The sequence below is a fragment of the Tarenaya hassleriana genome, unplaced genomic scaffold (genome assembly GCF_000463585.1).
Source record: "Tarenaya hassleriana unplaced genomic scaffold, ASM46358v1 Cleome2, whole genome shotgun sequence".
Lineage (NCBI taxonomy): Eukaryota > Viridiplantae > Streptophyta > Magnoliopsida > Brassicales > Cleomaceae > Tarenaya > Tarenaya hassleriana.
The window spans coordinates 3,409,986-3,434,859 of record NW_010965372.1 but is presented as its reverse complement, the minus strand read 5'-3'; the positions used below and the strand labels follow the sequence as shown (position 1 = coordinate 3,434,859).

At 41.1% G+C, this 24,874-nt stretch overlaps 5 protein-coding genes across 5 annotated transcripts; 3 read left to right on the top strand and 2 right to left on the bottom strand.

Moving 5' to 3' along the window:
* Positions 1–1,021: 1,021 nt before the first annotated feature.
* LOC104812020 (chlorophyll a-b binding protein of LHCII type 1) lies at positions 1,022–3,444 on the bottom strand. The gene is made up of 6 exons (XM_010538947.1): positions 3,238–3,444; positions 2,967–3,133; positions 2,411–2,557; positions 2,073–2,205; positions 1,893–1,985; positions 1,022–1,440 (listed from the first exon to the last, which is right to left on the bottom strand). Exons 1-6 carry the CDS (start codon positions 3,367–3,369, stop codon positions 1,141–1,143), a joined length of 972 nt encoding a protein of 323 aa, XP_010537249.1. The 5' UTR covers positions 3,370–3,444; the 3' UTR covers positions 1,022–1,140.
* Positions 3,445–3,649: 205 nt separating this feature from the next.
* Positions 3,650–11,573, top strand: LOC104812019 (DExH-box ATP-dependent RNA helicase DExH12). Its single transcript, XM_010538946.1, has 6 exons — positions 3,650–3,772; positions 3,978–4,038; positions 4,149–7,128; positions 7,267–7,656; positions 7,771–10,644; positions 11,094–11,573. Exons 3-6 carry the CDS (start codon positions 4,189–4,191, stop codon positions 11,391–11,393), a joined length of 6,504 nt encoding a protein of 2,167 aa, XP_010537248.1. The 5' UTR covers positions 3,650–3,772; positions 3,978–4,038; positions 4,149–4,188; the 3' UTR covers positions 11,394–11,573.
* Positions 11,574–12,651: 1,078 nt separating this feature from the next.
* On the top strand, positions 12,652–17,433 carry LOC104812017 (pyrophosphate--fructose 6-phosphate 1-phosphotransferase subunit alpha 2). The gene is made up of 19 exons (XM_010538945.2): positions 12,652–12,797; positions 13,419–13,591; positions 13,692–13,804; positions 14,021–14,095; positions 14,188–14,301; positions 14,390–14,457; positions 14,592–14,675; positions 14,808–14,861; positions 15,077–15,157; positions 15,253–15,346; positions 15,436–15,509; positions 15,622–15,732; positions 15,826–15,870; positions 15,956–16,012; positions 16,163–16,267; positions 16,362–16,478; positions 16,579–16,682; positions 16,769–16,934; positions 17,037–17,433. Exons 1-19 carry the CDS (start codon positions 12,708–12,710, stop codon positions 17,142–17,144), a joined length of 1,833 nt encoding a protein of 610 aa, XP_010537247.1. The 5' UTR covers positions 12,652–12,707; the 3' UTR covers positions 17,145–17,433.
* Positions 17,434–17,827: 394 nt separating this feature from the next.
* LOC104813283 (cyclin-dependent kinase B2-2) lies at positions 17,828–20,156 on the top strand. The gene is made up of 8 exons (XM_019202438.1): positions 17,828–18,116; positions 18,594–18,735; positions 18,813–18,874; positions 18,970–19,027; positions 19,283–19,400; positions 19,511–19,580; positions 19,653–19,791; positions 19,876–20,156. The coding sequence occupies exons 1-8, from the start codon at positions 17,890–17,892 to the stop codon at positions 19,969–19,971; spliced, it is 912 nt and encodes a 303-aa protein (XP_019057983.1). The 5' UTR covers positions 17,828–17,889; the 3' UTR covers positions 19,972–20,156.
* LOC104812016 (protein PIN-LIKES 1-like) lies at positions 20,131–22,845 on the bottom strand. The gene is given in 11 exon segments (XM_019202437.1): positions 20,131–20,397; positions 20,488–20,673; positions 20,751–20,797; positions 20,888–20,994; positions 21,076–21,168; positions 21,257–21,415; positions 21,490–21,611; positions 21,712–21,836; positions 21,933–22,012; positions 22,111–22,279; positions 22,624–22,845. Coding segments are annotated over 10 exon segments (1,179 nt in total). The 5' UTR covers positions 22,246–22,279; positions 22,624–22,845; the 3' UTR covers positions 20,131–20,272.
* Between the last annotated feature and the right edge of the window lie 2,029 nt (positions 22,846–24,874).

Sequence of the window (24,874 nt, the reverse complement as noted above, 5' to 3'; positions counted from 1 at the left end):
TCGTCTCTATTTTAAATCTCCATGTACATCATGTCGACACGGTCCACACGATTGACGGAAAAAAAAATGAATATATATATATATATATATATATATATATATATATTAATTATTGTTAACCATATTAAACAATAAAAAGATTATAATTTTCACTTGTTAAAATAGCAAAAAAAATATAAAAATTAAAATAAATATCCATTGAATTAAAAAACGATGATGTTTTATCTATTAAAAAAAAATATGTAATCAATATTCAATGTAAATGTTAATAAAATAAAATAATTTTAAAAAAAAATCAAACTCAAAAGATTGTGACGAATTTTATGGATTTGATTTTGGTTTATATAAAAAAAAATCAATATAACGGATATATCATAACTTAAAAAAAATAGTTTTAAAGATGAATTATGATTCTAATACCAATAACCTAGATTCGATAATAATTTCGAATTCGATTGGGCAGCATTCTTTGTTGTCCTATGCTTGAAAACGTAATGAAATTCCAATCGTCACATGCATGAATTTCATATGGCTACAAACGCTAAATGAAGAATCTTGAAAATTTCAGGCTGCATATAATAGGATTTTATTTGATTTATCGTTTTTGTAAGATTTTCAGTTCAGATTCAGATAAATAAAGACAAGATTCCAACAAAAACCAAACCAAACCAAACTACGTTCGATGAGAATAACATCCGTGTTAGAGTAATTCACTTCAGCTTAGTTACTGTGGTCAGTTTTGTTGATAACCAAATATCGCAACCAATCACATGTGATCGCAACAGAACTCATTTCGATATAATTACGATTTCTTTTTAAAACCGAATCGAAAAAACTGAATAAGAGAAATTATCATTTTTTTTATCAATGAAAACCGAACCCGAAGAACCAAAATAGAATGATACCGAACCGAGGTAAAATAGTACCGAATGATCATAGTTTTATTTTAAATCCAAATAACCGAACCGAAACCCGAAATTGTCACCCCTACCCCCAATTAAAACAAGATGACAATTTGGGATAGGTTGGATCTCAAGGATAATGAGTATAGTCTGGGTGAGATCAAAGAAGGTTTCATTTGAATCATACATAATACACAGTTTGATCTTCTAACGTTTATGAAAAATATGAACAGATTATTCACAAATGGAGAATGGCAAGGATATTGTTATGCAACGGATCAGATATGTGTTCAAGAAGGTTTTGAACAGGACCTTTACCCGTCACAGCCGCTTGAGCGTAAAACCCGAGCCATGCTACCATGGCTAAGCGCCCGTTCTTAATCTCTTTAATCTTTAGATCTTCAAAAGCTCTTGGGTCCCTCGAGAGGTTTAGGGGGTCGAAAAGCCCTCCTCCTGGATAGTTTATGTCTCCGGGCAAGTATATTCCCAACGGCTCTAAGGCCTCGATCCCGCAGTATCTTGCGTATTCGGGTCCTACCTGTTTTTTGAGGAAAGAAATTTTTTTTAGAGGAGCTGTTGTGTTGAATTCGAAACATGGTTCATTGATATAGCAAACCAAACTATACAAGCAAGCTCCTTTTGGAATCTGGTTAGAATAAGGTATGTCCTGCTTGAAAACAAGAAATAAGAACTTAATAAGCTTTCGTTAAGGGGAAACAAGGGTTCTAACACGGCACTTTTAGCCAATTTTGGTATAAAAACATAAAAGACTAATAAAAATTTCAAGCGACTAAACATTGTAAATAGTTAGAAAAAGGCGCCTGAAGCTGTTACTACCAAGAACATGGTGTTTTAGAGGAATTGGTGTTGATTTCGAACATGGTTCATAAAACAGTTTGATAAAGGTTCTAAACTATACAAGAAAGCTCCTTTAGGAATATTGGTGAATGAGTTGAAGTGTATGTGTATTGGAGATCTCAAAGTTGTTACCATCAAGAGTGCTTGGCAAATGGCGATAACGATGACGCCTTGGCTTCCAGCTAGATGGAGGCCCGGGATCCCGAGGTAGTCCAGTGTCTCTCCCTTTGGTAAGAAACATAAAGTTAGTTAGCCAATAAAAACTTCACTTACCAAGTGAATTTACATATCGAGAGGGACGGTAGTAAAGACCTGAAGCTTAGAATAGCCAACTCGCCACCATACAGGTTCAGCGAAATGAAAAGCACCAGCTAGATCGAATACTTCTGGAATGAGAGCACCAAGTGCTGCAAGCATGGCCCAACGGGCATGGAGAATTTCAAAGCTGCAAAAGCAATAGGGAGCTAACGATAGTTCACAGCCAGTGGATTTTGTCCATGTCCTTGAATTCTCTCATGGACCATGGAGAATGTCAGTAGATTTGCAGGGCAAACAAGCAAATTTGCAGGACAATCTTAGTAAACTAGTAAAAGCAAAAGAACATCAAGAGAATGACAAACATCTGCACAAGTAGGAAGGAGTAGACTCACTTAAAGTACTTGTCAAAATTCGCACGATCCTTTCCAAGTCCTGCAATATCAAAACCATAATCCCCGGGTAGTTCTCCGGTAAGGTGAGGAGGATAATCATATGGGATTGGACCAAGCCATCGAGGGCGTTCTTCTCCATACCACATGCTGCATTCTTAAGGAAACAATTCAAGGATCTTAAGAATACACCAATGAAGGCTTACATCATGGGTTTATACATTTGTTTCATACCATATTTTACTGATAACAGATTGTACATCTTGTGAGCAAAGAAGTATTCTTTTCAAACATCTCAAAACCATGGACCTTGAAATTTTATCATCACATCACATGCCGCATTCGGAAACAAAGTATTCGAGTTAAAATCTTGAACCGTAGAGTTGCTGTTTTCGCTTCATTTCACCCGGGCATCCGTTTCTGATTCAAAGTATCAACCTATCACGCAGAATACTACAGAAATTCCCCTCTTAACATCAATTCCGTAGTTGCAATCCTGAATTTTCAATGTAAGAACACTGAGGAAAACTTGAAGGGCCAGGCTAGGCATCACTGTTACCTATCGTTTCTAGCCTTCTGAGCGAGAGCCTTGAATCTGGAGGAATTCTCCACTGCCTCTTTCTTCTTCTCCTCCAATCTCCGTCTCAAAGATTCACCCAACGAGCTATTCGCGATGGCTTTGACCGCCGTGAACGGAATCGCCGAGAAGACCAGAACGCCGGCGAGCTACAACAGCGGCAAGGAAATCGAAACCGGTGTTCGGCAGCAAAAAAAAGAGTAAAGACGAAAGATTCATCATAGATACAGAGAGAGACAGAGATTAACAAAACCTCTTGCCATGAAGCTCTGCAAATCGAAAGGGACCTTGAAGACGCTATCCTGAGACCAGGCGCAGCGGTGAATCTCCATGCGAGGCCAACGAAGGAAGAAGAACTCGAGGAAAGCGAAGGCTTCAGAGCCATGAATGAATCAATTAACCGTTGGAAGATTCATGAAGAAGAAGAAAGAAGAAGAAAAAGCGGCTTCGGATTTTCTAAATTATAAGAAAATAATATTGACATATCTTTAATATCCTTACGTTTCAGGTCTCGCCACGTGTCTTATACGATTTCCCGTTGGGCCTTATACAAATTTAGTAGCCCATTGGGTCCTAATTTCTAATACGGTGTCGTTTTGGTGAGGAAAAAAAATCAAACAAAACGGGGTCGGTTGTCTCGCCGCTTAGCCTCTCAGTTCTCTATATTCAGTGTAGAAGACTCAAAATCCATTTCTGGAGACGAAGAGAAAGTGGCAGACGGTGGAAGAAGAAGAAGACGATTTCTGCAGAGACTCGAAGGAAGAAGCGGATTACTCGTAGCTTTTTCCGTAAGCTTTTTCCCTTTTTTTCCTTTTTTTGTTAATTTTCGTGGGTTTGGCTGTTTAGGGTTTATGTAGAAGGTTTCGGGATCTTTCTCCTCGAAATTTTTCGGTCCGCTTGAGCTTTTTTTGTTTGTTTTCAGCTGTAATCTCCCTATGTTTTGGTAAAGGTCTTAGGCTAATGTTGCGTCCCTCGTTCCCGTTTGGTTTTCAGGTTTTTTATCGCTTGGTTTCAGAGATTTGGACGAAGAAGTCGACATTTCAGTTCTGTTCCCGTAAGCGCTCTCTCTCTCTCCTGTTCCTTTCTTTAACTTGTTTCATTGAATTTGGCTGATTTTGGAGGTTTTAGTTTAACATCGCGTTTCATCTTCCTGTTTATTTCTAGGTATTTTGTTGCGGATATTTCGAATTTTTGAGATCTAGGGATGGCCAACTTGGGTGGTGGTGCGGAGGCGCATGCCAGGTTCAAGCAGTATGAGTACAGAGCAAATTCCAGTCTTGTTCTTACCACTGATCAGCGTCCTCGTGATACCCATGAGCCGACCGGAGAGCCGGAAACCCTCTGGGGCAAGATCGATCCCAAATCCTTTGGGGATCGCACTGCGAGAGGGAGGCCTCCGGAGTTAGACGAGAAGATTAAGAAATCTAAGAAGAAAGAGCGTGATGCTGCGGCTGATGCTGCTCCTGCCCGGCAGAGTAAGAAACGTCGGCTCGGAGAAGAGAGCGTGCTGAACATGTCTGATGATGGGCTTTACCAGCCAAAGACTAAGGAGACGAGGGCTGCTTACGAGGCCATGCTTAGCCTTATTCAGCAGCAACTGGGTGGGCAGCCTCAAGATATCATTCGAAGTGCCGCAGATGAGATTTTAGCCGTTCTCAAGAACGAGACCATAAAAAACCCAGATAAAAAGAAAGAGATCGAGAAGTTGTTGAATTCTGTTCCTAACCAGTTTTTCGACCAGCTTGTTCACATTGGGAAGATCATCACTGATTACCAAGAAGGCGGGGATTCCGGTGCTAATGGTGACGGGGGGCTCGATGGTGATGTGGGTGTGGCTGTTGAGTTTGAAGAGAATGAAGAGGAAGATGACGAAAGCGATCTTGATATGGTCCAAGAGGACGACGATGAGGAGGATGAAGATGTCGCAGAACCTAACAGATCTGGGGCAATGCAGATGGGTGCCATTGATGATGAAGATGCTGGGGATGCAAATGAGGGTATGAATCTTAACGTTCAGGACGTTGATGCATATTGGCTCCAGCGAAAGATATCCCAAGCTTTCGAACAGCAGATCGATCCGCAGCAGTGCCAGATACTTGCCGAAGAAGTGCTTAAGATTCTTGCCGAGGGAGATGATAGAGAGGTGGAGAACAAGCTGCTTTTCCACCTTCAATATGACAAGTTTAACCTTATCAAGTTTCTGCTCCGGAATCGTCTCAAAGTCGTGTGGTGCACTCGTCTGGCTAGGGCAGAAGGCCAGGAAGAAAGAAAGAAGATTGAGGAGGAAATGATGGATTTGGGTCAAGAGTCGGCTGCTATAGTGGAGCAGTTGCATGCAACGAGAGCAACCGCTAAGGAGAGGCAAAAGAACCTGGAGAAAAGTATTAGAGAAGAAGCCCGCAGGCTGAAGGATGAAACCGGCGGAGATGGAGACAGAGGAAGGAGAGACCTTGCTGATAGAGATTTCGAGAGTAATTGGTTGAAAGGACAGCGCCAGATGCTGGACCTGGAGAACCTGTCTTTCCAACAAGGTGGTCTCTTTATGGCGAATAAGAAATGTGAACTCCCTGGTGGTTCTTACAAACGTCAAGGCAAGGGATTTGAAGAGGTTCATGTGCCGGCAGCGGCTCCAAAACCATTGGGTAGTAACGAGAAATTTGTAAAGATATCTGATATGCCAGATTGGGCCCAACCAGCTTTTAGGGGGATGCAGCAATTGAACAGAGTTCAGAGCAAGGTTTATGAAACTGCTCTGTTTAAGGCAGAGAACATTCTGCTATGTGCCCCTACTGGTGCGGGGAAAACCAATGTTGCGGTGCTCACCATACTGCAGCAGCTCGCATTGAACAGGAACCCAGATGGAACATATAACCACGGGAATTACAAGATTGTCTACGTTGCACCTATGAAAGCTCTTGTTGCTGAGGTAGTTGGTAATCTGTCTAACCGTCTAAAGGATTATGGAGTCACTGTGAAGGAACTCAGTGGGGATCAGTCCCTTACTCGGCAAGAGATTGAAGAGACTCAAATAATCGTAACAACACCAGAGAAGTGGGATATCATCACCAGGAAATCCGGAGATCGTACTTATACTCAGCTAGTTAGACTTCTGATAATTGATGAAATTCACCTTCTTCACGACAACAGAGGGCCTGTGCTCGAAAGCATTGTTGCTAGGACAGTTAGGCAGATTGAAACCACCAAGGATCATATTCGTCTGGTGGGTTTATCGGCGACTCTACCAAATTATGAAGATGTGGCCTTGTTCTTGCGGGTTGATCTTAAGGCGGGTTTGTTTAAATTTGACAGCAGCTACAGGCCTGTGCCTCTCTCTCAGCAGTATATTGGGATTACTGTGAGAAAGCCCTTGCAGAGGTTCCAGTTGATGAATGATATATGTTACGAGAAAGTAATTGCCGTTGCTGGAAAGCACCAGGTCCTTATTTTCGTGCATTCAAGGAAGGAAACTGCGAAAACTGCCCGGGCGATACGAGACACTGCTCTTGCCAACGATACTCTCAGCAGATTCTTGAGGGAAGATAGTGCTAGTCGCGAAATTCTCCAGAGTCATACCGATATTGTCAAGAGCAATGACTTGAAGGATCTTCTCCCATACGGTTTTGCAATTCATCATGCTGGACTGACAAGAGGTGATCGCCAATTAGTCGAGGAGCTTTTTGCTGACGGGCATGTTCAAGTTTTGGTTTCTACAGCTACTCTTGCCTGGGGAGTGAACCTGCCTGCTCATACTGTGATTATCAAAGGAACCCAGGTGTATAATCCTGAAAAAGGTGCGTGGATGGAGCTGAGCCCTCTAGATGTTATGCAGATGCTCGGTCGTGCGGGAAGACCACAGTACGATAAATATGGAGAGGGTATAATCATCACTGGTCATGGTGAGCTGCAATATTATCTCTCTTTGATGAATGAGCAACTACCCATCGAAAGCCAGTTTATTTCAAAGCTCGCTGATCAGCTTAATGCTGAAATCGTCCTTGGAACCGTTCAAAATGCTAGAGAGGCTTGCCACTGGCTCGGCTATACATATTTGTATATCCGGATGGTTCGAAACCCGACACTCTATGGCTTAGCACCTGATGCTCTTGCAAAAGATATAACCCTCGAGGAGAGAAGGGCTGATCTGGTAAGTTCGTTATTTTCCATAAGCTTGCATCAGTTTCAGTTTATTTAGTAACTGTGCTCTGAAATTAGGGTTTTTTCTCAAACCATTGATGTTGAGCTCATGTCTAATGCTTTGCTTGAATCATCATCTTTTGTTCAGATACATTCTGCTGCCACCATCTTGGACAAGAACAACTTGGTCAAATATGACAGGAAGAGTGGATACTTCCAGGTGACCGATTTGGGACGTATTGCGAGTTATTATTACATAACCCATGGTACCATATCTACGTACAATGAGCATTTGAAGCCAACAATGGGTGACATCGAGCTTTGCCGCCTTTTCTCACTGAGCGAGGAGTTCAAATATGTGACTGTTCGCCAAGACGAGAAGATGGAACTGGCAAAGCTCTTGGATCGTGTTCCGATCCCTGTCAAGGAAACACTAGAAGAGCCCAGTGCAAAAATCAATGTTCTGCTGCAGGCTTATATTTCGCAGCTGAAGCTGGAGGGGCTTTCTCTGACATCCGACATGGTTTACATCACTCAGGTTCGTCCCTTATTCTCTTTTTCGAGTCGACATCTTTCTTGCCAATTAGTTGAATTGATTAGTTCCCTATATCGTTTTCTTAGCTTATTTTGTGTTATTTTTTTTCCGATTTAGAGTGCTGGACGTTTACTACGAGCTCTTTTTGAGATAGTCTTGAAGCGAGGATGGGCTCAATTGGCTGAGAAAGCTCTGAACTTGTCTAAAATGGTGGGAAAGAGGATGTGGAGTGTCCAGACACCTCTCCGGCAATTCCATGGAATCCCAAATGATATTCTGATGAAGTTGGAGAAGAAAGATTTGGCGTGGGAGAGGTATTATGACCTTTCCTCGCAAGAGCTAGGGGAGCTTATTCGTAATACGAAAATGGGCAGACCGCTTCACAAGTTCATCCACCAGTTCCCGAAATTGAATCTCGCTGCACATGTTCAGCCGATCACTCGCACGGTATTACAGGTCGAGCTCACGATTACGCCTGATTTCCAGTGGGACGACAGGATCCATAAATACGTCGAACCGTTCTGGGTGTTTGTGGAAGACAATGACGGCGAAAAGATCCTCCATCACGAGTACTTTCTTCTGAAAAAGCAGTACATCGATGAGGACCATACTCTGAGTTTCACTGTCCCGATCTTTGAGCCAATGCCGCCTCAGTATTTCATCCGAGTGGTTTCGGACAAGTGGCTCGGTTCACAGACCGCGCTGCCTGTGTCTTTCAGGCATCTGATTCTGCCTGAAAAGTATCCGCCGCCGACCGAGCTGCTCGACTTGCAACCTCTTCCTGTGACAGCGTTAAGAAACCCGTCTTACGAGGCGCTTTATCGAGACTTCAAGCACTTCAATCCTGTTCAGACCCAGGTATTCACTGTTCTGTATAACACAAACGACAATGTTTTAGTCGCTGCCCCGACGGGAAGTGGGAAGACTATATGTGCAGAGTTTGCTATACTGAGGAATCATCAAGAGGGACCCGATGCTACAATGCGCGTTGTCTATATTGCACCTCTCGAGGCCATCGCCAAGGAACGGTTCCGTGACTGGGAGAAGAAGTTTGGCAAAGGGCTCGGTTTGCGGGTTGTTGAGTTAACCGGGGAAACAGCGTTGGATCTGAAGCTACTCGAGAAAGGTCAGGTAATCATCAGTACTCCGGAGAAGTGGGACGCTCTTTCCCGAAGGTGGAAACAGAGAAAATACGTTCAGCACGTTAGTTTGTTCATCGTCGATGAACTTCACTTGATCGGGGGTCAAGGTGGCAACGTCTTGGAGGTGATCGTCTCAAGAATGAGATATATATCGAGTCAGGTCGAGAACAAGATCCGGATCGTCGCTCTCTCGACTTCCCTCGCCAATGCGAAAGATCTCGGGGAATGGATCGGGGCCACTTCTCATGGTCTTTTCAACTTCCCTCCGGGAGTTCGTCCTGTCCCGCTCGAGATTCACATTCAGGGTGTGGATATAGCGAACTTCGAGGCGAGGATGCAGGCCATGACTAAGCCCTCGTATACTGCTATTATCCAGCACGCCAAGAACAAAAAGCCTGCCATCATTTTCGTTCCTACCCGAAAACACGTCCGCCTCACCGCTGTGGATCTGATGACATACTCGACCATGGACAATCTGACGAACCCCGATTTCCTGTTGAAGAAACCGGAAGAATTCGAGTTGTTTGTGAGCAAAATCCACGAGGAAACCCTAAAGGAGGCTTTACGCCACGGGATCGGATATTTGCACGAGGGATTAACCGGTTTGGAGCAAGAGGTCGTGACTCAGTTTTTTGAAGCTGGATGGATCCAGGTCTGTGTTATGAGCAGTTCCTTGTGCTGGGGAACACCATTGACGGCACACTTGGTCGTCGTGATGGGGACTCAGTACTACGACGGAAGGGAAAACTCTCGTTCTGATTATCCCGTCTCCGATCTTCTCCAGATGATGGGCCGAGCTAGTCGGCCTCTGCTCGATAACTCGGGGAAATGTGTGATCTTTTGCCATGCGCCTCGGAAAGAGTATTACAAGAAATTCCTCTACGAAGCCTTCCCAGTAGAGAGTCATTTTCAACATTTCCTCCACGATAATTTCAACGCTGAAGTTGTCTCTGGTGTTGTAGAGAACAAACAAGATGCTGTCGATTATCTTACTTGGACTTTCATGTACAGACGGCTTACCCAAAACCCTAATTACTACAATCTCCAGGGAGTTAGCCACAGGCATCTGTCTGATCACCTCTCGGAGCTCGTCGAGAATACGCTGTCAGATCTCGAAGCCAGCAAGTGTATCGAGATTGAGGACGAGATGGATCTGTCCCCTCTCAACCTCGGTATGATCGCTTCGTATTACTACATCAGTTACACCACCATTGAGCGGTTGTCGACAGTTTTGGCCTCGAAGACCAAGATGAAGGGCCTTCTCGAGATTTTGACCTCGGCTTCCGAGTATGATCTGATCCCTACAAGGCCCGGGGAGGAGGACATCGTCCGGAGACTCATCAATCACCAGAGATTCTCCTTCGAGAACCCGAAATGCACTGATCCTCATGTGAAAGCAAACGCCCTTCTTCAGGCCCATTTCTCGAGACAGAACATCGGCGGGAATCTAGCAATGGATCAGCGAGAGGTCCTCTTATCCGCAACCAGGCTTCTCCAGGCTATGGTCGATGTGATTTCGAGCAATGGGTGGCTGAACCTCGCGCTGTTGGCTATGGAGGTAAGCCAGATGGTGACTCAGGGCATGTGGGAGCGTGACTCCATGCTTTTGCAGCTCCCTCACTTCACGAAAGACTTGGCCAAGAGGTGCCAAGAGAATCCCGGGAAAAGCGTCGAGACCGTGTTTGATCTCGTGGAGATGGAGGACGACGAACGTCGGGAGCTTCTCCAGATGTCAGATTCTCAGCTCCTCGACATTGCCCGATTCTGCAACCGGTTCCCGAACATCGATCTCACCTACGAGGTTGTGGACAGCGAAGGCGTGACACCCGGAAGAGAAGTAACGCTACAGGTATAAGTTCAATATTCTAAACATATATTTGGACTTAGGGGTGGGTATTTCTGGTTTATGTTCAGTTATATATGGGTTCGGTTTTTTCGGTTTTAAAAACTTATCTTTATTCGGTTTTTATATTAGATTCAGTTCGGTTTTGGCTCAAGTTCGATTTTTTAAGAGAAAAAACTTATATCACCATTCAGTTTTTATATTAGTTTCGGTTTTGTTTCGGTTTTTAATGATAAAAATGTTCATTTACCATAGAAAAATTCGGTTTCTTCGGTTATTTGTATATTCTGTTTGTGTTCGGTTTTAGAAAAATCATAACCATTCGGTTACATGGTATTTAGTATTTAGTTTTTACCGGTTTGATTTATGAACGACCGAACCAAATGTATTTGTCCAGATCCACCCAATTAGTTTTTGCCTGCTGTGTGTTTACGATAATGCCCTGGTAACAACAGGTGACGCTGGAGAGGGACATGGAAGGAAGAAGCGAGGTGGGACCGGTGGACGCGGGTCGATACCCGAAGACGAAGGAAGAAGGGTGGTGGCTGGTGGTGGGGGACACGAACACGAACCAGTTGCTGGCAATAAAACGGGTTTCGCTGCAACGTAAGGCGAGGGTGAAGCTCGATTTCACCGCCCCGACCGAGCCGGGAGACAAGTCCTACACCCTCTACTTCATGTGCGACTCCTACTTGGGCTGCGACCAAGAGTACTCTTTCTCCCTCCACGTCACAGATTCCGACATGAAAGAGTGATTCTGTTTCTGTTCTTGTTTCTTTGTGGTTGTATAACTTTATAGTTTATGTACTCTTTACCCTTTGGATTTTGGCTTGTAACGATGTTGGAATTATCTCTACGCATATCGACTGACGACTTGGAGAACGGGGTCAGTGGTTCGGTATTCGGTACGATATTTGATCGGTTCGATTATCTAATTATATACCAATCAATTATTATATTACGGTTACGAATGGAAAGTTTTATTTGTAAAATAAAAATTGAAAATCCGATTTAGTGGATTGGGACAGTCGGGTATTTGGATTTAGATTATTTATCCATCGACCTTTTACGAGAATTCGATTTACGAGTTGGGTGTTTGAATTGAGCTGGTTTCCGGTTTGAGTTCGGGTATGATGAATTTTTTCGAGTCCATAAAGACCGAATCCAAAATCCGATTCTATAGGATTTCAGTTTGAATTCGAACCGAATCGGTCCATTTAAAACCTTATTTATGCATTGATAAATTTTTTTGTACTTTTTTATAAAAAAATTAAGTCGAACCGATGCGAAATCCGATTTGAACTCGACCAGAAAATTTACATTTTTTAGAATTCACAAATTTAAATATGCCGAGTTGGAGCCAAAATTGATATCTACTCGGCAATCAATAGTACATCTCTCGTCATATACATATATATATATATACACACACACATCATATACGCATCCGTACATGGGGAGACGGGGTGGATTTCATGCAGGAAGGGTGAGTCGCCTACTTATAGTTCCGCCTGTTTCTCAGTTGTAAAATTACAAAAATACCCTCCAAGTATATTCCCATCTAAATTCTCATTTTGCTTTTCCTTATTTTGACCTTTTCCCACGAAACGCAAAGGAAATTATTTTCCCTTTGTTGGTTGAAATTCTATTTTGTGCATTCGTAATCAAAACACACTTCAAAATAATTGGTTAATTCAAATGTATATTAGATCGGTTTAGGTATATTAGAAAATCATGTGAATGCCTAAAAATCACGTTTAAAGGAACATCAGAATTGTGTCAAATCAAATCCCCCTAATAAATGGGGGGGGGGGGAGTAAATATGAGACAATGTGGAGAGAAGAGGTATTTTGGTAACTTCAAATAGAGGATCCAATGGCAGTATCGTAATAACAGAGAAACGCCAAGGGTGAAAAAGAGAAGAAACCAAAAAAAAAATATGAGCGATTTGGTTGGTGGTATCGCCGAAGTCCACCGAATTTCCCCCTCACTATATAAACCTCTCCCCATATACTGAATCACTCCACCAAATCCATCAACCTCAGAAAACCTAACACTCGAAAACCTCCATGGATTCAGATTTCGGGATCCCCAGAGAGCTCTCTCCTCTCCAGCAACTCCGTTCTCAGTACCAGCCCGAGCTTCCTCCTTGCCTCCAGGTCCGTTCTTAGATCTCTCTTCCCTCCGATCTCTGTCCAAAATCACTCGCATCCCTCTGGTTTTTTGTCCGAACTGTGCACTGTGTTTTTGCTCGGATTTGCTGTCAGAGTTTCGTTGTCTTGCGGTGTTTGTTGTCTTGCGGTGTTCTTGATCCGTTTATCGTGATTTACTGTTCGAGGAGGTTGCGGTATTGGTGTTGCTCAGATCTGTTTCGGCGGTGTTACTGATCGCGATCTATGCTTTTGGGCGTATCTCTTACATGTTTTGAGTTTATTGATTCATTCGATCTGCTTTTCAGTTCGGTTTGGTTTAGGTTGGAGATTTAGATGTAAACTAGGTAGGTTGAATTGTCCCTTTGTTGTGGTTCAATGTCATTTTCTCGTTCAGGGGTCGGTATTCAACAGGTTTGCTTTGTAGTTTTAGGTTTTTTTAGTGTTTAGATTTAATGTACAAGTGATCGTTTAAATATGTCTCCTTTGGTGAAGTACCGAAAAGTAGTAACGCTTTTTTTTTTGCGGCTTTTTGTGGTTGATTGTGATCTCTGCATTGTCTATAGTTAGTTTCATTTTGGAATCTTTCTTCGCTTTTTCCTGGTCCTTGTCTTATTGATTTCCTTTTAGGGGACTACTGTCCGGGTGGAATTCGGTGATGGAGCCACTGTGTCCGAGGCTGCCGATGCTCACGTCGTCTCACGTGCCTTCCCGCACACCTACAGTCAGCCGTTGGCTCACTTCCTCCGAGCAACTGCTAAAGTTCCCGATGCTCAGATCATTACCGAGCATCCGGCAATTAGGTGTGCATTTCTAGTATTTTTTTCTCAACTTTTCCTGCATTGCCTGTAATTGGAACTTGGAAGTTCATATTTGGTTGAAGCTGGTTGTTTTGTAATGTAGGGTCGGAGTTGTGTTTTGTGGAAGGCAATCTCCTGGTGGGCATAATGTAATTTGGGGCCTTTACGAGGCTCTTCAGGTTCACAACCCAAAGAGCAATTTGCTAGGTTTCGTGGGTAAGTTTCTACAAAAGAGGCTTTCCGGGTTGGAATTAGTTTTCTACAAAAGATGTTTTCTTTTTGTATTTTCAAGTTCAACTCATTAAATTTCATATTTCAGCCATATACATGCTTATTTCTTAGTTTCTTTGGAAATGATGAATATTCTTTTAAGAAGTTGTGTACCTCTGCCCAAAATGGTTTTGATTGAAAACTTTTGGTACTGGTGAATAGGCGGTTCTGAAGGTCTATTTGCCAAAAAGACCCTGGAAATCACAGATGATATCCTCCAAACCTACAAAAACCAAGGTAGGTTGTTTGACAAAGCCATTGTTTAGATTCTCAGAACATTTTGTCTACTGAATTTCGACTGATGTTGGGATTTACTTGTATTTGATAAGGTGGATATGATTTGCTTGGAAGAACCAAAGATCAGATCAGAACAACTGAGCAGGTTAATGCTGCACTAGCGGCTTGCACAGAGTTGAAATTGGACGGCCTTGTAATCATTGGAGGTAGCTTATGCTTGCAGATTGCATAATCTGATGGGCAAGATTTATTGTACAATTTGCTGAATGAAGATTTTTTCTTGTTTTTTTGAAGGTGTAACGTCAAACACAGATGCAGCTTATCTGGCTGAATTTTTCGCTGAAGCAAAATGTCCAACAAAGGTATCTCCTCTTTATTTTTTAGTATCTTGTTTCCACCTAATGTATCTCGAGTTCTTTATCTCACTTTTTGGTCATGCAGTTGCACTTGACAACCGAAGAACTTATTAACAATAGAAATATTCAATAAATTTCAGGTGGTTGGTGTTCCTGTTACTATTAATGGGGATCTCAAGAATCAATTTGTGGAAACAAATGTTGGCTTTGATACCATATGCAAGGTAACTGTGAATTTTGTTTTTTTCCTTTTATTTTTGTTGGTACGGCAACAAAATAGATTTGTGCTCTTGGATTGCTACAATTTTACAATAAGTATCGCATTGCTGTTACTAATGATATTTTGCTACATACAGGTAAATTCTCAGCTCATCAGCAATGTCTGCACTGATGCCCTCTCTGCAGAGAAGGTAAATTGAAAATCTTGTCTGAACACATGATGTTTTAGAGCGATCGATGATTTTGCACAGAATCATGGAATTGTAACTAGAATTTTTGTGAACTTTTATCTTATAATAAGAAACATTCTGGTTAAGGGATGGAAAATTGATTGCACAGTTAGCAGGGCAATGGCTTTTATCATGTATCTTCTGAAGGATAATTTAATTTACTCTTTTCTTGGCAGTATTATTACTTCATCCGTCTCATGGGCAGGAAGCACTCTCATGTTGCTCTTGAATGTACCCTCCAGTCTCATCCAAACATGGTATTTCCTTCAGTTTTTTACACGTAAACAGTTACTTTCGGTTTTGCTTATTCTTCCTCTGACATTCTCATTTCCATGTGATGATTTTGTCTCAGTTGATTTTGGGTGAGGAGGTTGCAGCCTCTAAGCTCACACTTTTTGACATCGCAAAACAGATCTGTGATGCTGTTCAAGCAAGAGCAGGAGATGGTATGATAAGTTAAAAAAATACCTTTTTTTCCCGTTGGATATGATGTGTTTTGCTATTTGCTTACTCTACAACTTTATATATGCACCAGAAAAGAACCATGGCGTCATCCTGATCCCAGAAGGGTTGATAGAAAGTATTCCGGAAGTGTATGCTTTGCTGAAGGTAAGGGGCTGATCATTTGAAGCTCTTTTTTTTCTCCAGTTTTCTCGATACGAAAGTCTTCTTTTTCTTTTCCAAGTATTTACCAAGCAATTGTTGATATTTTGTGATACAGGAAATTCATGGGCTGCTTAGACATGGTGTCTCTGCTGATAAAATTTCTTCTCAACTCTCACCCTGGTCGTCTGCGTTGTTCGAATTTCTACCTCCATTCATCAAGAAACAGGTTTGAAATCTTTTAACACGGGGATTGTTTGTTCTCCTCACAAGATAAATCAGTACAATACTTAAAAGAATTCTGTGTTTCTTACTGTTGCAGCTGCTGCTTCGTCCCGAGTCTGATGATTCTGCTCAGCTATCACAGGTAAGAAAAATTTTAAGAAATGTTTTCGGCGCCACCATGTTGTAAGATGTCAGAATTCTAAGCAGTCTTATTCTTTGTTGCCCAGATCGAGACGGAGAAACTTCTTGCGTATCTCGTGGAGAATGAAATGAACAAGCGCCTGGTAATGCCTGCGTGTTCTTCTCACCAATCACAATCCGGTTTTTTCTGTTGTTTTCAAAGAACATTGTTTCATGCATTTTAGTCCTATTTCTATATGCTTCTAGAGTCGGTCTCGTTTCTGATTTTGTTTTTTTTTTGGGCAAATTGTCAGAAAGAGGGCACATACAAGGGGAAGAAATTCAATGCTATCTGCCATTTTTTCGGTTACCAAGCTCGTGGATCTCTGCCATCAAAATTCGACTGTGATTATGCCTATGTATGCGATTTCCCCGCCTGGTCCCGCAATGCTTTTCTGCATCTTTAACATTTTCTGGTTCATTTACTAATAAGCAATATATGTATGTATGCAGGTTCTTGGGCATATATGTTACCATATCCTTGCAGCTGGTTTGAATGGTTACATGGCAACTGTGACTAACCTGAAGAGTCCTTCCAACAAGTGGAAGTGTGGAGCTGCACCTATGACGGTTGTGTTTCTGTTTTTGATGTAGTTTTCTCTGCTGTCCCGATTAACCGAAATCATGTTTTTTTAACGACCCTTCTCTCATGTATTTGTTAAACCTTTAGGCAATGATGACGGTGAAGCGTTGGTCCCAAAACGCGGGTTCTGCTTCGATAGGAAGGCCAGCCATTCATCCGGCTACAGTTGACCTGAGAGGAAAAGCGTACGAGTAAGTTTTCTCTCTCTCTCTCTCTCTCTCTATTAATGAATTAACAAAAGAAAAGTGTACGAATATAACGTATGCGTATACGACAGGCTGTTGAGACAGAACGCAGAGAGATTCATGAAGGATGATCTGTACAGAAACCCGGGTCCGCTTCAGTATGACGGACCTGGTTCGGATTCGAAGGCGGTGAGCCTGTGTGTGGAAGACCAAGACTACATGGGGCGTATCAAGAAACTTCAGGAGTACCTCGACCAGGTACGTTTGTGTTTTGGTTTTTTAATTTTAAAGATTTTTTTTTCTGTTAAATTTATAATCGGTCGTATCATATACCCATAATAATAATTTGTGGGAACACAGGTGAGGACGATAGTGAAGCCGGGGTGCTCGCAGGACGTACTGAAAGCGGCTCTGAGCGTGATGGCGTCGGTGACTGATGTTCTCTCCACTATGTCTTCTTCTTCTTAATCCCCCCACAATCCGATTAGCACCTCTCTCTCTCTCATATCTTTTTTTCATTTACAAAAAAAACAATCATATAGTTTTGGTTTTTTTTTTATTTATTTTTGCATAAAAACTCATTTTGGTTTTGTCTTGTCCCAATTTTTTGTTCTGACTTTTTCTTTTTCTGCATGTAACATTACAGAACAAGCGGTGTGTTTTTTTTTTTTGGCTATGTAAGAGCAGTGTGTGCTAATTTCGTTTCGCTTTTTTTTTTATACATACATAGAGAGAGAAAAATTGTTGGTTTAGATTATTTTTTGTTTTGTTTTGTTTTTATATGGTCAAGACTCTCAATATTAAAAAAAAAAGGGTATAAATTTGGTAATTTGATTTGTACTTTTAAGAAAGAAGGGTTCGAAATGCTAATTTCGGCTTGCTATGTTAAGGTAGAAAAGAATGTTGGTTATAATGATTTTTTTTTTGTTAATATCTAAAAAAATGGGCATAACTTTTTTTAAATTGATTTCTGAACATTTACAGAGAGGAGAGTTAGAAATACAACTATTTCTAGATAAATAAAAAAATAAAATAAAATAAAAATATGGTATTGGAAAAGGAAGCGAACCCGCTCCCGTTTGAATTTCGAAAATATCCAACCGTTGAGAAGGAATCGGACCCCCTTTATATTCCTCTCTTCTCTTCCCTCTGCCTCTTCTTTCTCTTCACTACCAACATTGCATCTCAGAGAGAGAGAGAGAGAGAGAGAGAGATGGAGAAAGGAGTTATAGCCGTTTCCGCCATGGACGCCTTCGAGAAGCTGGAGAAAGTTGGCGAAGGGACCTACGGTAAAGTGTACAGAGCCAGGGAGAAGGCTACTGGAAAGATCGTCGCTCTCAAGAAGACGCGTCTCCATGAGGACGAAGAAGGTGTTCCTCCCACCACTCTCCGCGAGATCTCCATCTTGCGCATGCTCGCTCGCGATCCCCACATCGTCAGGTCCTTTTTTCCTTCCGATTCTCCATTTTTTTTTCTAGGGTTTCTTTTCCTGCGATTGCTCGGTTGGGATTCTAGGGTTTGATTGTTTTCCTTCGTTTTTCTCGATTTAGGTTTTTTTCTTGGGGATCTGTTCCAATTTTACGTGGTTCTTACTGGCCCTTTTTCTTTCTCTGTAGAATCACTTCATTTCAAGGGTTACCCATTGCAATATCTTCGCCTCTGGTGAAATACAAAATTACGTTACGGAGATAAATGGATTCTACTCTTTTAGGGTTATCAATTCAATGGGTATCGTATTCCATGGTTGTCTAGTCCCTGTTCTAGGTTCCCGTCATTTAGTTATTTCCAAACGCCAATCCTCGGGATTCAAGATCTGAGCCCACTGCAAAATTAGTTTGTTTAAGCAGATTGAGATTTGCAGTGGAGTGGTTCCATGGATTGTCGCTTGCTCTGCATAATTGTTATGGTTCTCTACAGATTGATGGATGTGAAGCAAGGACTGAACAAAGAAGGGAGGACCGTACTATACTTGGTCTTCGAGTACATGGACACCGACCTCAAGAAATTCATCCGAAGCTTCCGCCAATCCGGACAGAACATTCCTTCTCCTACCATCAAGGTCCGAGATAATCCATCCATCTTTTTACATCTCTCTCTCCCTCTCTCTGAAATAGTTCTCCATTGATGTTTTTTCAGTGCTTGATGTACCAACTCTGCAAAGGAATGGCTTTCTGCCATGGCCATGGAGTGTTGCACAGGTATCATCAATCCTCTTCTTGCTCTTCGCCCTCGTGGTTTCCATCCTCGGTTTCTCTCAAAACCCTTTTTCGGGTTTTTTGATGAATCCTTTCAGGGATCTGAAGCCACACAATCTGTTGATGGATCGGAAAGCAACTGCTAAAGTTCCCGATGCTCAGATCATTACCGAGCATCCGGCAATTAGGTGTGCATTTCTAGTATTTTTTTCTCAACTTTTCCTGCATTGCCTGTAATTGGAACTTGGAAGTTCATATTTGGTTGAAGCTGGTTGTTTTGTAATGTAGGGTCGGAGTTGTGTAAAAGTACACTCACGAGGTAATTAAGTTCATCAATTCCTATTAAAGTAAGCCTATGTGTTCTTTTGTTCTTACCCGATGAGAAAGAGTCGATCATCCAAAACTAAGAAGTTCGGTTTTGGAAATGGGGAACAGATATTGACTCTATGGTACAGAGCTCCAGAGGTTCTTCTCGGAGCCACTCACTACTCGACCGCCGTCGACATCTGGTCCGTCGGCTGCATCTTCGGTACTTCCCTCTCCGACCGACTTTTTTTTTCCGAGGAAAAACCCCCGAAGAAGAGCAACTATCTATAGCAAATGGTTTCCTTCTGTTTGTTTTCTTCTTTTCTTGGGTAGCTGAATTGGTGACAAAGCAAGCAATTTTTGCCGGAGACTCTGAGCTCCAACAGCTTCTGCATATTTTCAGGTGTGTATTTCTCCGATTCAGATCGATTGTTCTTAAGCTTGGGATCAATTCTTACGCGAGAATTATTTTCAGGTTGTTGGGTACTCCGAACGAATCGATCTGGCCGGGAGTGAGCAATCTGAAGAACTGGCATGAGTACCCGCAGTGGAAGCCTCTGAGTCTCTCCATAGCTGTTCCTAACCTTGAGGAAGCCGGGATCGATCTCTTATCCGTAAGTCTCTGATTCCGTCCGTATCTTTTTTATTTTCCCGGGAGAGAATCTAAATCCGACATTTCTTTCGTTGGTCTTCGACAGCAAATGCTGCAGTATGAACCCGCGAAAAGAATCTCGGCCAAGAAAGCGATGGAGCATCCTTACTTTGACGATCTTCCAGACAAATCCTCACTCTGAGGACTCTGTTGTTATTTCAATATTCTCATTGTCATTGCTCGTCTCAAGCATATATCTCTCAAGACTTTCTTCCCTTTTGTTTCCGTACTGTAGGATGGAATGATGTTTTAAATTGGGTTTTGCTAATTCCCAATTATGTGGCCGGCTAGTTTAGGCATATGAAGAATATATTCCCCCTTTTAACATCGTGCTACAACAGAAGTATTTTGGAACACACAATGTGGTGTTTATGAATGATCGAATTAACCGAAGAATGATATTATGAAATGATACCCGAATCGCGAGACAGGAGAGGAGCTTTTCAGGCTACAAGCCACATGAAGAATGTCGGCCAGAGCGTGAGAGAGACGGATGCCAGAGCGTATGTCCATAGGAGAATCACCGAACATTCGCTCTCTCCTTCTCCGAACAACTGAGTTATTGTACCTTAAGAAAGATCGAACAAGAAAGAAAAATGTCATTCTCTGTTCCACAGGAAAACGTATCCTATCATGTTCATCGAGTTTATAAACTCACTGAGGTTCATGGCAGGAGGGACGACGAATTGGAGCAGAAGGACAAACTGGTAGAGTGGATCAGATCCAACCAAACCTAACCGGTAAACTCCTCTCACTATCAGAACACCGGCGATTGGAAGCATGACGTAACGCGCTATTATGACGCTGATTATGATCGACTTTTGCAGTCCTGAGCTCCTCAGACCTAAGAGAGAGATACCACAGATATTAAGGATGAATCCCCGAAATGTCGGTGTTTCATATTTTTTTATTCTTTTTTACCTCGTAGAAGGTTTCCGCCAATAATCAGCGTTAGAGCAGGAAGCGAAAAAAAAGATGTAAGAAGCGGATTAAGGTCTAGACTCTAGAGGTTTACGTTTCAAATCGATTAACCATGAAAGATTGATACTTTTTTGGATTTTTACCCGACGAGAGAAACGGAGTCTTCGATCACATGGAGAGGAGCATTGCTGCCGATTAATAGTTTCCTTACTGGAGGAATGAGTCCAACCACAAGTGCAATAATCTGAAGACAAACAAACAACAGTTGCTATCAGAATCACAACACTTCCATGTTCACATGTAACAGAGGGCCGTGAAATCATACCGCTGCAATAGTTGACGGAGCGAAAATCGTCTGGAGATTGATTTTCTCGGCGAACGAACACAATCTTTTCCTGAATATACCCCAGCTTGTGATCTGTTGTAGATTACTCAAGAGAATCAACGATAGAAGTTTTGATACATAAATGCTCAATAAGCAAGAAAAAAGAGCTTTAGCTGAAGACCTTCTTCCCATCTTCCTCTCTGGAAGGAATCAATGGCACAGTAGTACAACTCTCATAGTTGGATTCTATGGAGGAGGTTCTGATTCCGGTTTCCTTGGCACGGGTTGCTAGCATTCGCATAAGATTGTAAACGTAGGTCCATATGTAAACAGCTCCTATCTGAAATATCAGAAGCATATGAATTCTGTGGCAGGGAAATCCTGGAGTTAAACCTTGAAGAGGAAGGAACGTACGGCCATTGAGAGTGAGACATAACCCAGCCCGTATTTCTCGCAAGACTCTGGATCCCCGAACGGGCTTCCCTTTTCCTTGCAAATCGCCGGTATAATGATCAGAGGCATGTTCCCCAAGTTCCCTGCCGGGTTTCAGATCATTCAGACTCTAAAATTGGGTCGAAACACTCCCAACAGATATCATACCGAAGCGTCTCAAGAGGGGGAATGAGTGAGTGTTACCAGCAGCACAGACGCCAACAATGAGGCCACGAAGATGGGACGGAGCCCTCGTGACCAGAATAACAATCCAACCAAGAAACGAACCGATGATGAATGTGAGAAGAATATTGACTGGCATGAACCACCTGCAATCTCACATACAGCTTGTTATCTATCAACAAATTCAATCACACGATCAAATCTTCTTTTTTTCTCTCGTGGAAATGAAGTTCCAAACTTACATTTTTGCCAGGGTTTCATATGTGATAGTCTCAGCAAGGCTGCTTCCAATGAGTGAAGGACTAAACACATAGAAGACCACCTAAAACCCAAAAGAAACATAAAACCTTTCAGAAATCTTCCGAGAGATTGAATCACAAGAAACTAAAATCGGAAATCGGAAATCGGAGAGAGACTAACGTTGTTCAAGTGTTTTCTTGCATCTTGACCCAAAATATCAACTCTCTCAAGGGCCATATACAATCCAACTGCACTTATCAGCAGGATTTTGATGACTGGGATCGACGAAGTTATGAACAGATCCAAAAGCTTCATCTCCGCTACGATTTCTCTTTTTCAGAAAAAGAATCTGCAAGATGACCAATTGATTCATCACATTAGAGACATCTCGAGCCCATCTCCGTATATGTATGGAGTACGACAAAAGGGACGAAGAATATTCCCTCTTTCTTTCTCTCATGTGCACCACAGAACAAAAAAACAAGCAAAAAAGGACGAATCGAAACGTGAGAATCAGTAACACTTGAAATCCAGCAGATGAAACAGAGAGAAAACACAACACGTGGAAATTCTGAATCGATTTCATCTGAGAAACAGAGAATCGAATCCGATCATGAACTAACACAGTTACACATCACGAACCGTAAAAGCCAAGGAATCAGCACAAAAATGAGCAATAAATGCGAAACTGACCTCGAAAAATCCACCGGAGCACCGCGAAATTCTTCTATTCCACTGATTTTCGGGGAAAAGAGAGATTGTTCCGTGTTAATCTCGTCTTGCTTCAGCTAAGTGACAGATTCCGCCGTAAAATGTAGACGACGCGAAGATGATCGGAAACTTCTCTCTCTCTCTCCCGCTCTCTTCCTCTCTCTATGGAAACTTTTCCTTCTCCAAATTGGCATATACTAGCATTTGCATGTCCTCTCTTTTTATATAAAACATTTTCCCAGTAACAGAAAAAAAAAGCTATATATTTCATTAGAAAAATTTCGTGAAATATTAATTTGAAATCAACATATATATTTTTGGATTATTTATTATATAAATGTAAAAATTCAAAGTGGGGAGGATAATTTTACTCTGTGGTACGTCTGGTGTTTAAAATAACTCGGACATCATCCCACCCCGATGTCTATTCAAAATTAATTATCTTGTTTTTTTTTTACCAGAATAGGACATTTGGTGTTGCTTTGTTATTTTCATATTTGGTATTTTTTTATTGTTAAAAAATTTACATTTTCATTTGGTTTCTATTAAAAACACTTGTTTTCAAAAATAAATTTATTTCTATTCAATTTTTTTCATTTATTATTATACTCTATTCGAATTTACTTTAAATTCGTTTAATTTAGTTAAAAACCATATAAATATATTTTTTACATTGAATTCAATTTCGATTTTGTATATCCAAACTGATATATTTCTAATAAATTTTGTCAATCCGCATCAAATATCTAAACTTATTATTATTGATTTGAGATTCATCATAGACCGTACCATATCCAATAGGGTGCGGTTCTTTCGTTCAGACATGTCATTCCACTGTGGCATTTCAGAAGGGGTTGATTGTGAAACAATTCCACAATCCACCAGACAATCAGTGAACTCTTGGCTCATATATTCGTCATCGCGATCAGATCTTAATACTCTTGTCAAGCTGGTTTTGTACTTCTTTTCTGAAAACCTTGAACATTTCAAACGTTTCACACTTATATCTCATTAAATAGTCATATAACCAAATCTAGTGAAATAATCAGTAAATATGACGAAATACAAATAACCTCTTCTAGCAGGTAAGCTCATGATCTCACATATATCACTATGTATTAGGTTCAATGGCTCCAATGTCCGCTCTTATTTTCTACTAAAAAGAGACTTTATCATTTTATCCATCAAACAAGATTCGCATGTTTCAATCGATTTATAATCGAAAGAATCCAGAAATTCTTCCAAGATGAGTTTCTATATGCGCTTCTCGTTGATGTGACCTAAACGACAATGTAAGAGATATGTTAGGTTTAAGTTGTTCGGTTTAAACTTCTTCGCATTTACGTTGTACACGAACATAGAATCGGAAGGTTGATCGTTCAATACATACAATCCATTCATAAGGTAACCATTACCATAATAGATATCGCCTTTGAATATCATCAGGTTTTTATTCTCAATAACAAATCGAAAATCATCCAAATCTAAACAAGAAATAGAAAACTATGCTTCTGCTTATAGCAGGTACAAAATAACAATTACTTAGTTATATAACCAGTCCAATCGGTAAAGTTAAATCATAAACATTTAACGGCCAATGTAGCATAATTTACAATGTAATTATAACGATTTGAAATACCTTTTGTTTTTGTTTTTCCTTTTTCGACGTTAACTTGAATGTATTTTTGTGTGTATGGTCACAAAGGTTACGTACGTACGCATGTATGTACAAATGTATGTACATATGTATGTATGTATGTATGTATGTACAAATGTATGTATGTATGTATGTATGTATGTACAAATGTATGTATGTATGTATGTATGTATGTATGTATGAATGGGTGTGAGTGTTAACATCGGGACCATCGTCATGCCTTTCGTCACCGGAATAAAACAAAGTCGAAGTCTGTCTCCGAGGTTTTGTTTCTTTTTTTTTTTTCTGTGGTATAGACGCATTTCCTTTATAGTTCATATATAAATTCACAAATTCCAAAAAAAAAAATGATGTTCGCTCTTTCCAAAATCTGAATTTGTATTGAGTTTTTTCTAATATATATATAAACGATTAGAAGCAATACTAATCTAATTATTTTCTGAGTGATTTTTTTTTATAATTGGGAAATCCACCCGATATTCGATATTTTGGAGGCAACCTTTGTACAGCAATTATTGAAATTAAAAAACGCAAGGTTTCATAGTTGATGACACAAGTTGCATGTAATAAGCCGTG

Coding starts and splice junctions, on each gene's coding strand:
- LOC104812019 (XM_010538946.1), top strand. CDS start 4,189: ATGGCCAACTTGGGTGGTGGTGCGGAGGCGCATGCCAGGTTCAAGCAG. Junction 7,129..7,266: donor AGGAGAGAAGGGCTGATCTG/GTAAGTTCGTTA, acceptor TCTTTTGTTCAG/ATACATTCTGCTGCCACCAT. Junction 10,645..11,093: donor GAAGAGAAGTAACGCTACAG/GTATAAGTTCAA, acceptor TGGTAACAACAG/GTGACGCTGGAGAGGGACAT.
- LOC104813283 (XM_019202438.1), top strand. CDS start 17,890: ATGGAGAAAGGAGTTATAGCCGTTTCCGCCATGGACGCCTTCGAGAAG. Junction 18,875..18,969: donor GGCCATGGAGTGTTGCACAG/GTATCATCAATC, acceptor GAATCCTTTCAG/GGATCTGAAGCCACACAATC. Junction 19,028..19,282: donor CAACTGCTAAAGTTCCCGAT/GCTCAGATCATT, acceptor AAAACTAAGAAG/TTCGGTTTTGGAAATGGGGA.
- LOC104812020 (XM_010538947.1), bottom strand. CDS start 3,369: ATGGCTCTGAAGCCTTCGCTTTCCTCGAGTTCTTCTTCCTTCGTTGGC. Junction 1,986..2,072: donor TTGGCTATTCTAAGCTTCAG/GTCTTTACTACC, acceptor TTCTTACCAAAG/GGAGAGACACTGGACTACCT. Junction 1,441..1,892: donor TTTGCCAAGCACTCTTGATG/GTAACAACTTTG, acceptor CTCAAAAAACAG/GTAGGACCCGAATACGCAAG.
- LOC104812017 (XM_010538945.2), top strand. CDS start 12,708: ATGGATTCAGATTTCGGGATCCCCAGAGAGCTCTCTCCTCTCCAGCAA. Junction 14,096..14,187: donor CCAAACCTACAAAAACCAAG/GTAGGTTGTTTG, acceptor GTATTTGATAAG/GTGGATATGATTTGCTTGGA. Junction 16,268..16,361: donor TCGACTGTGATTATGCCTAT/GTATGCGATTTC, acceptor GTATGTATGCAG/GTTCTTGGGCATATATGTTA.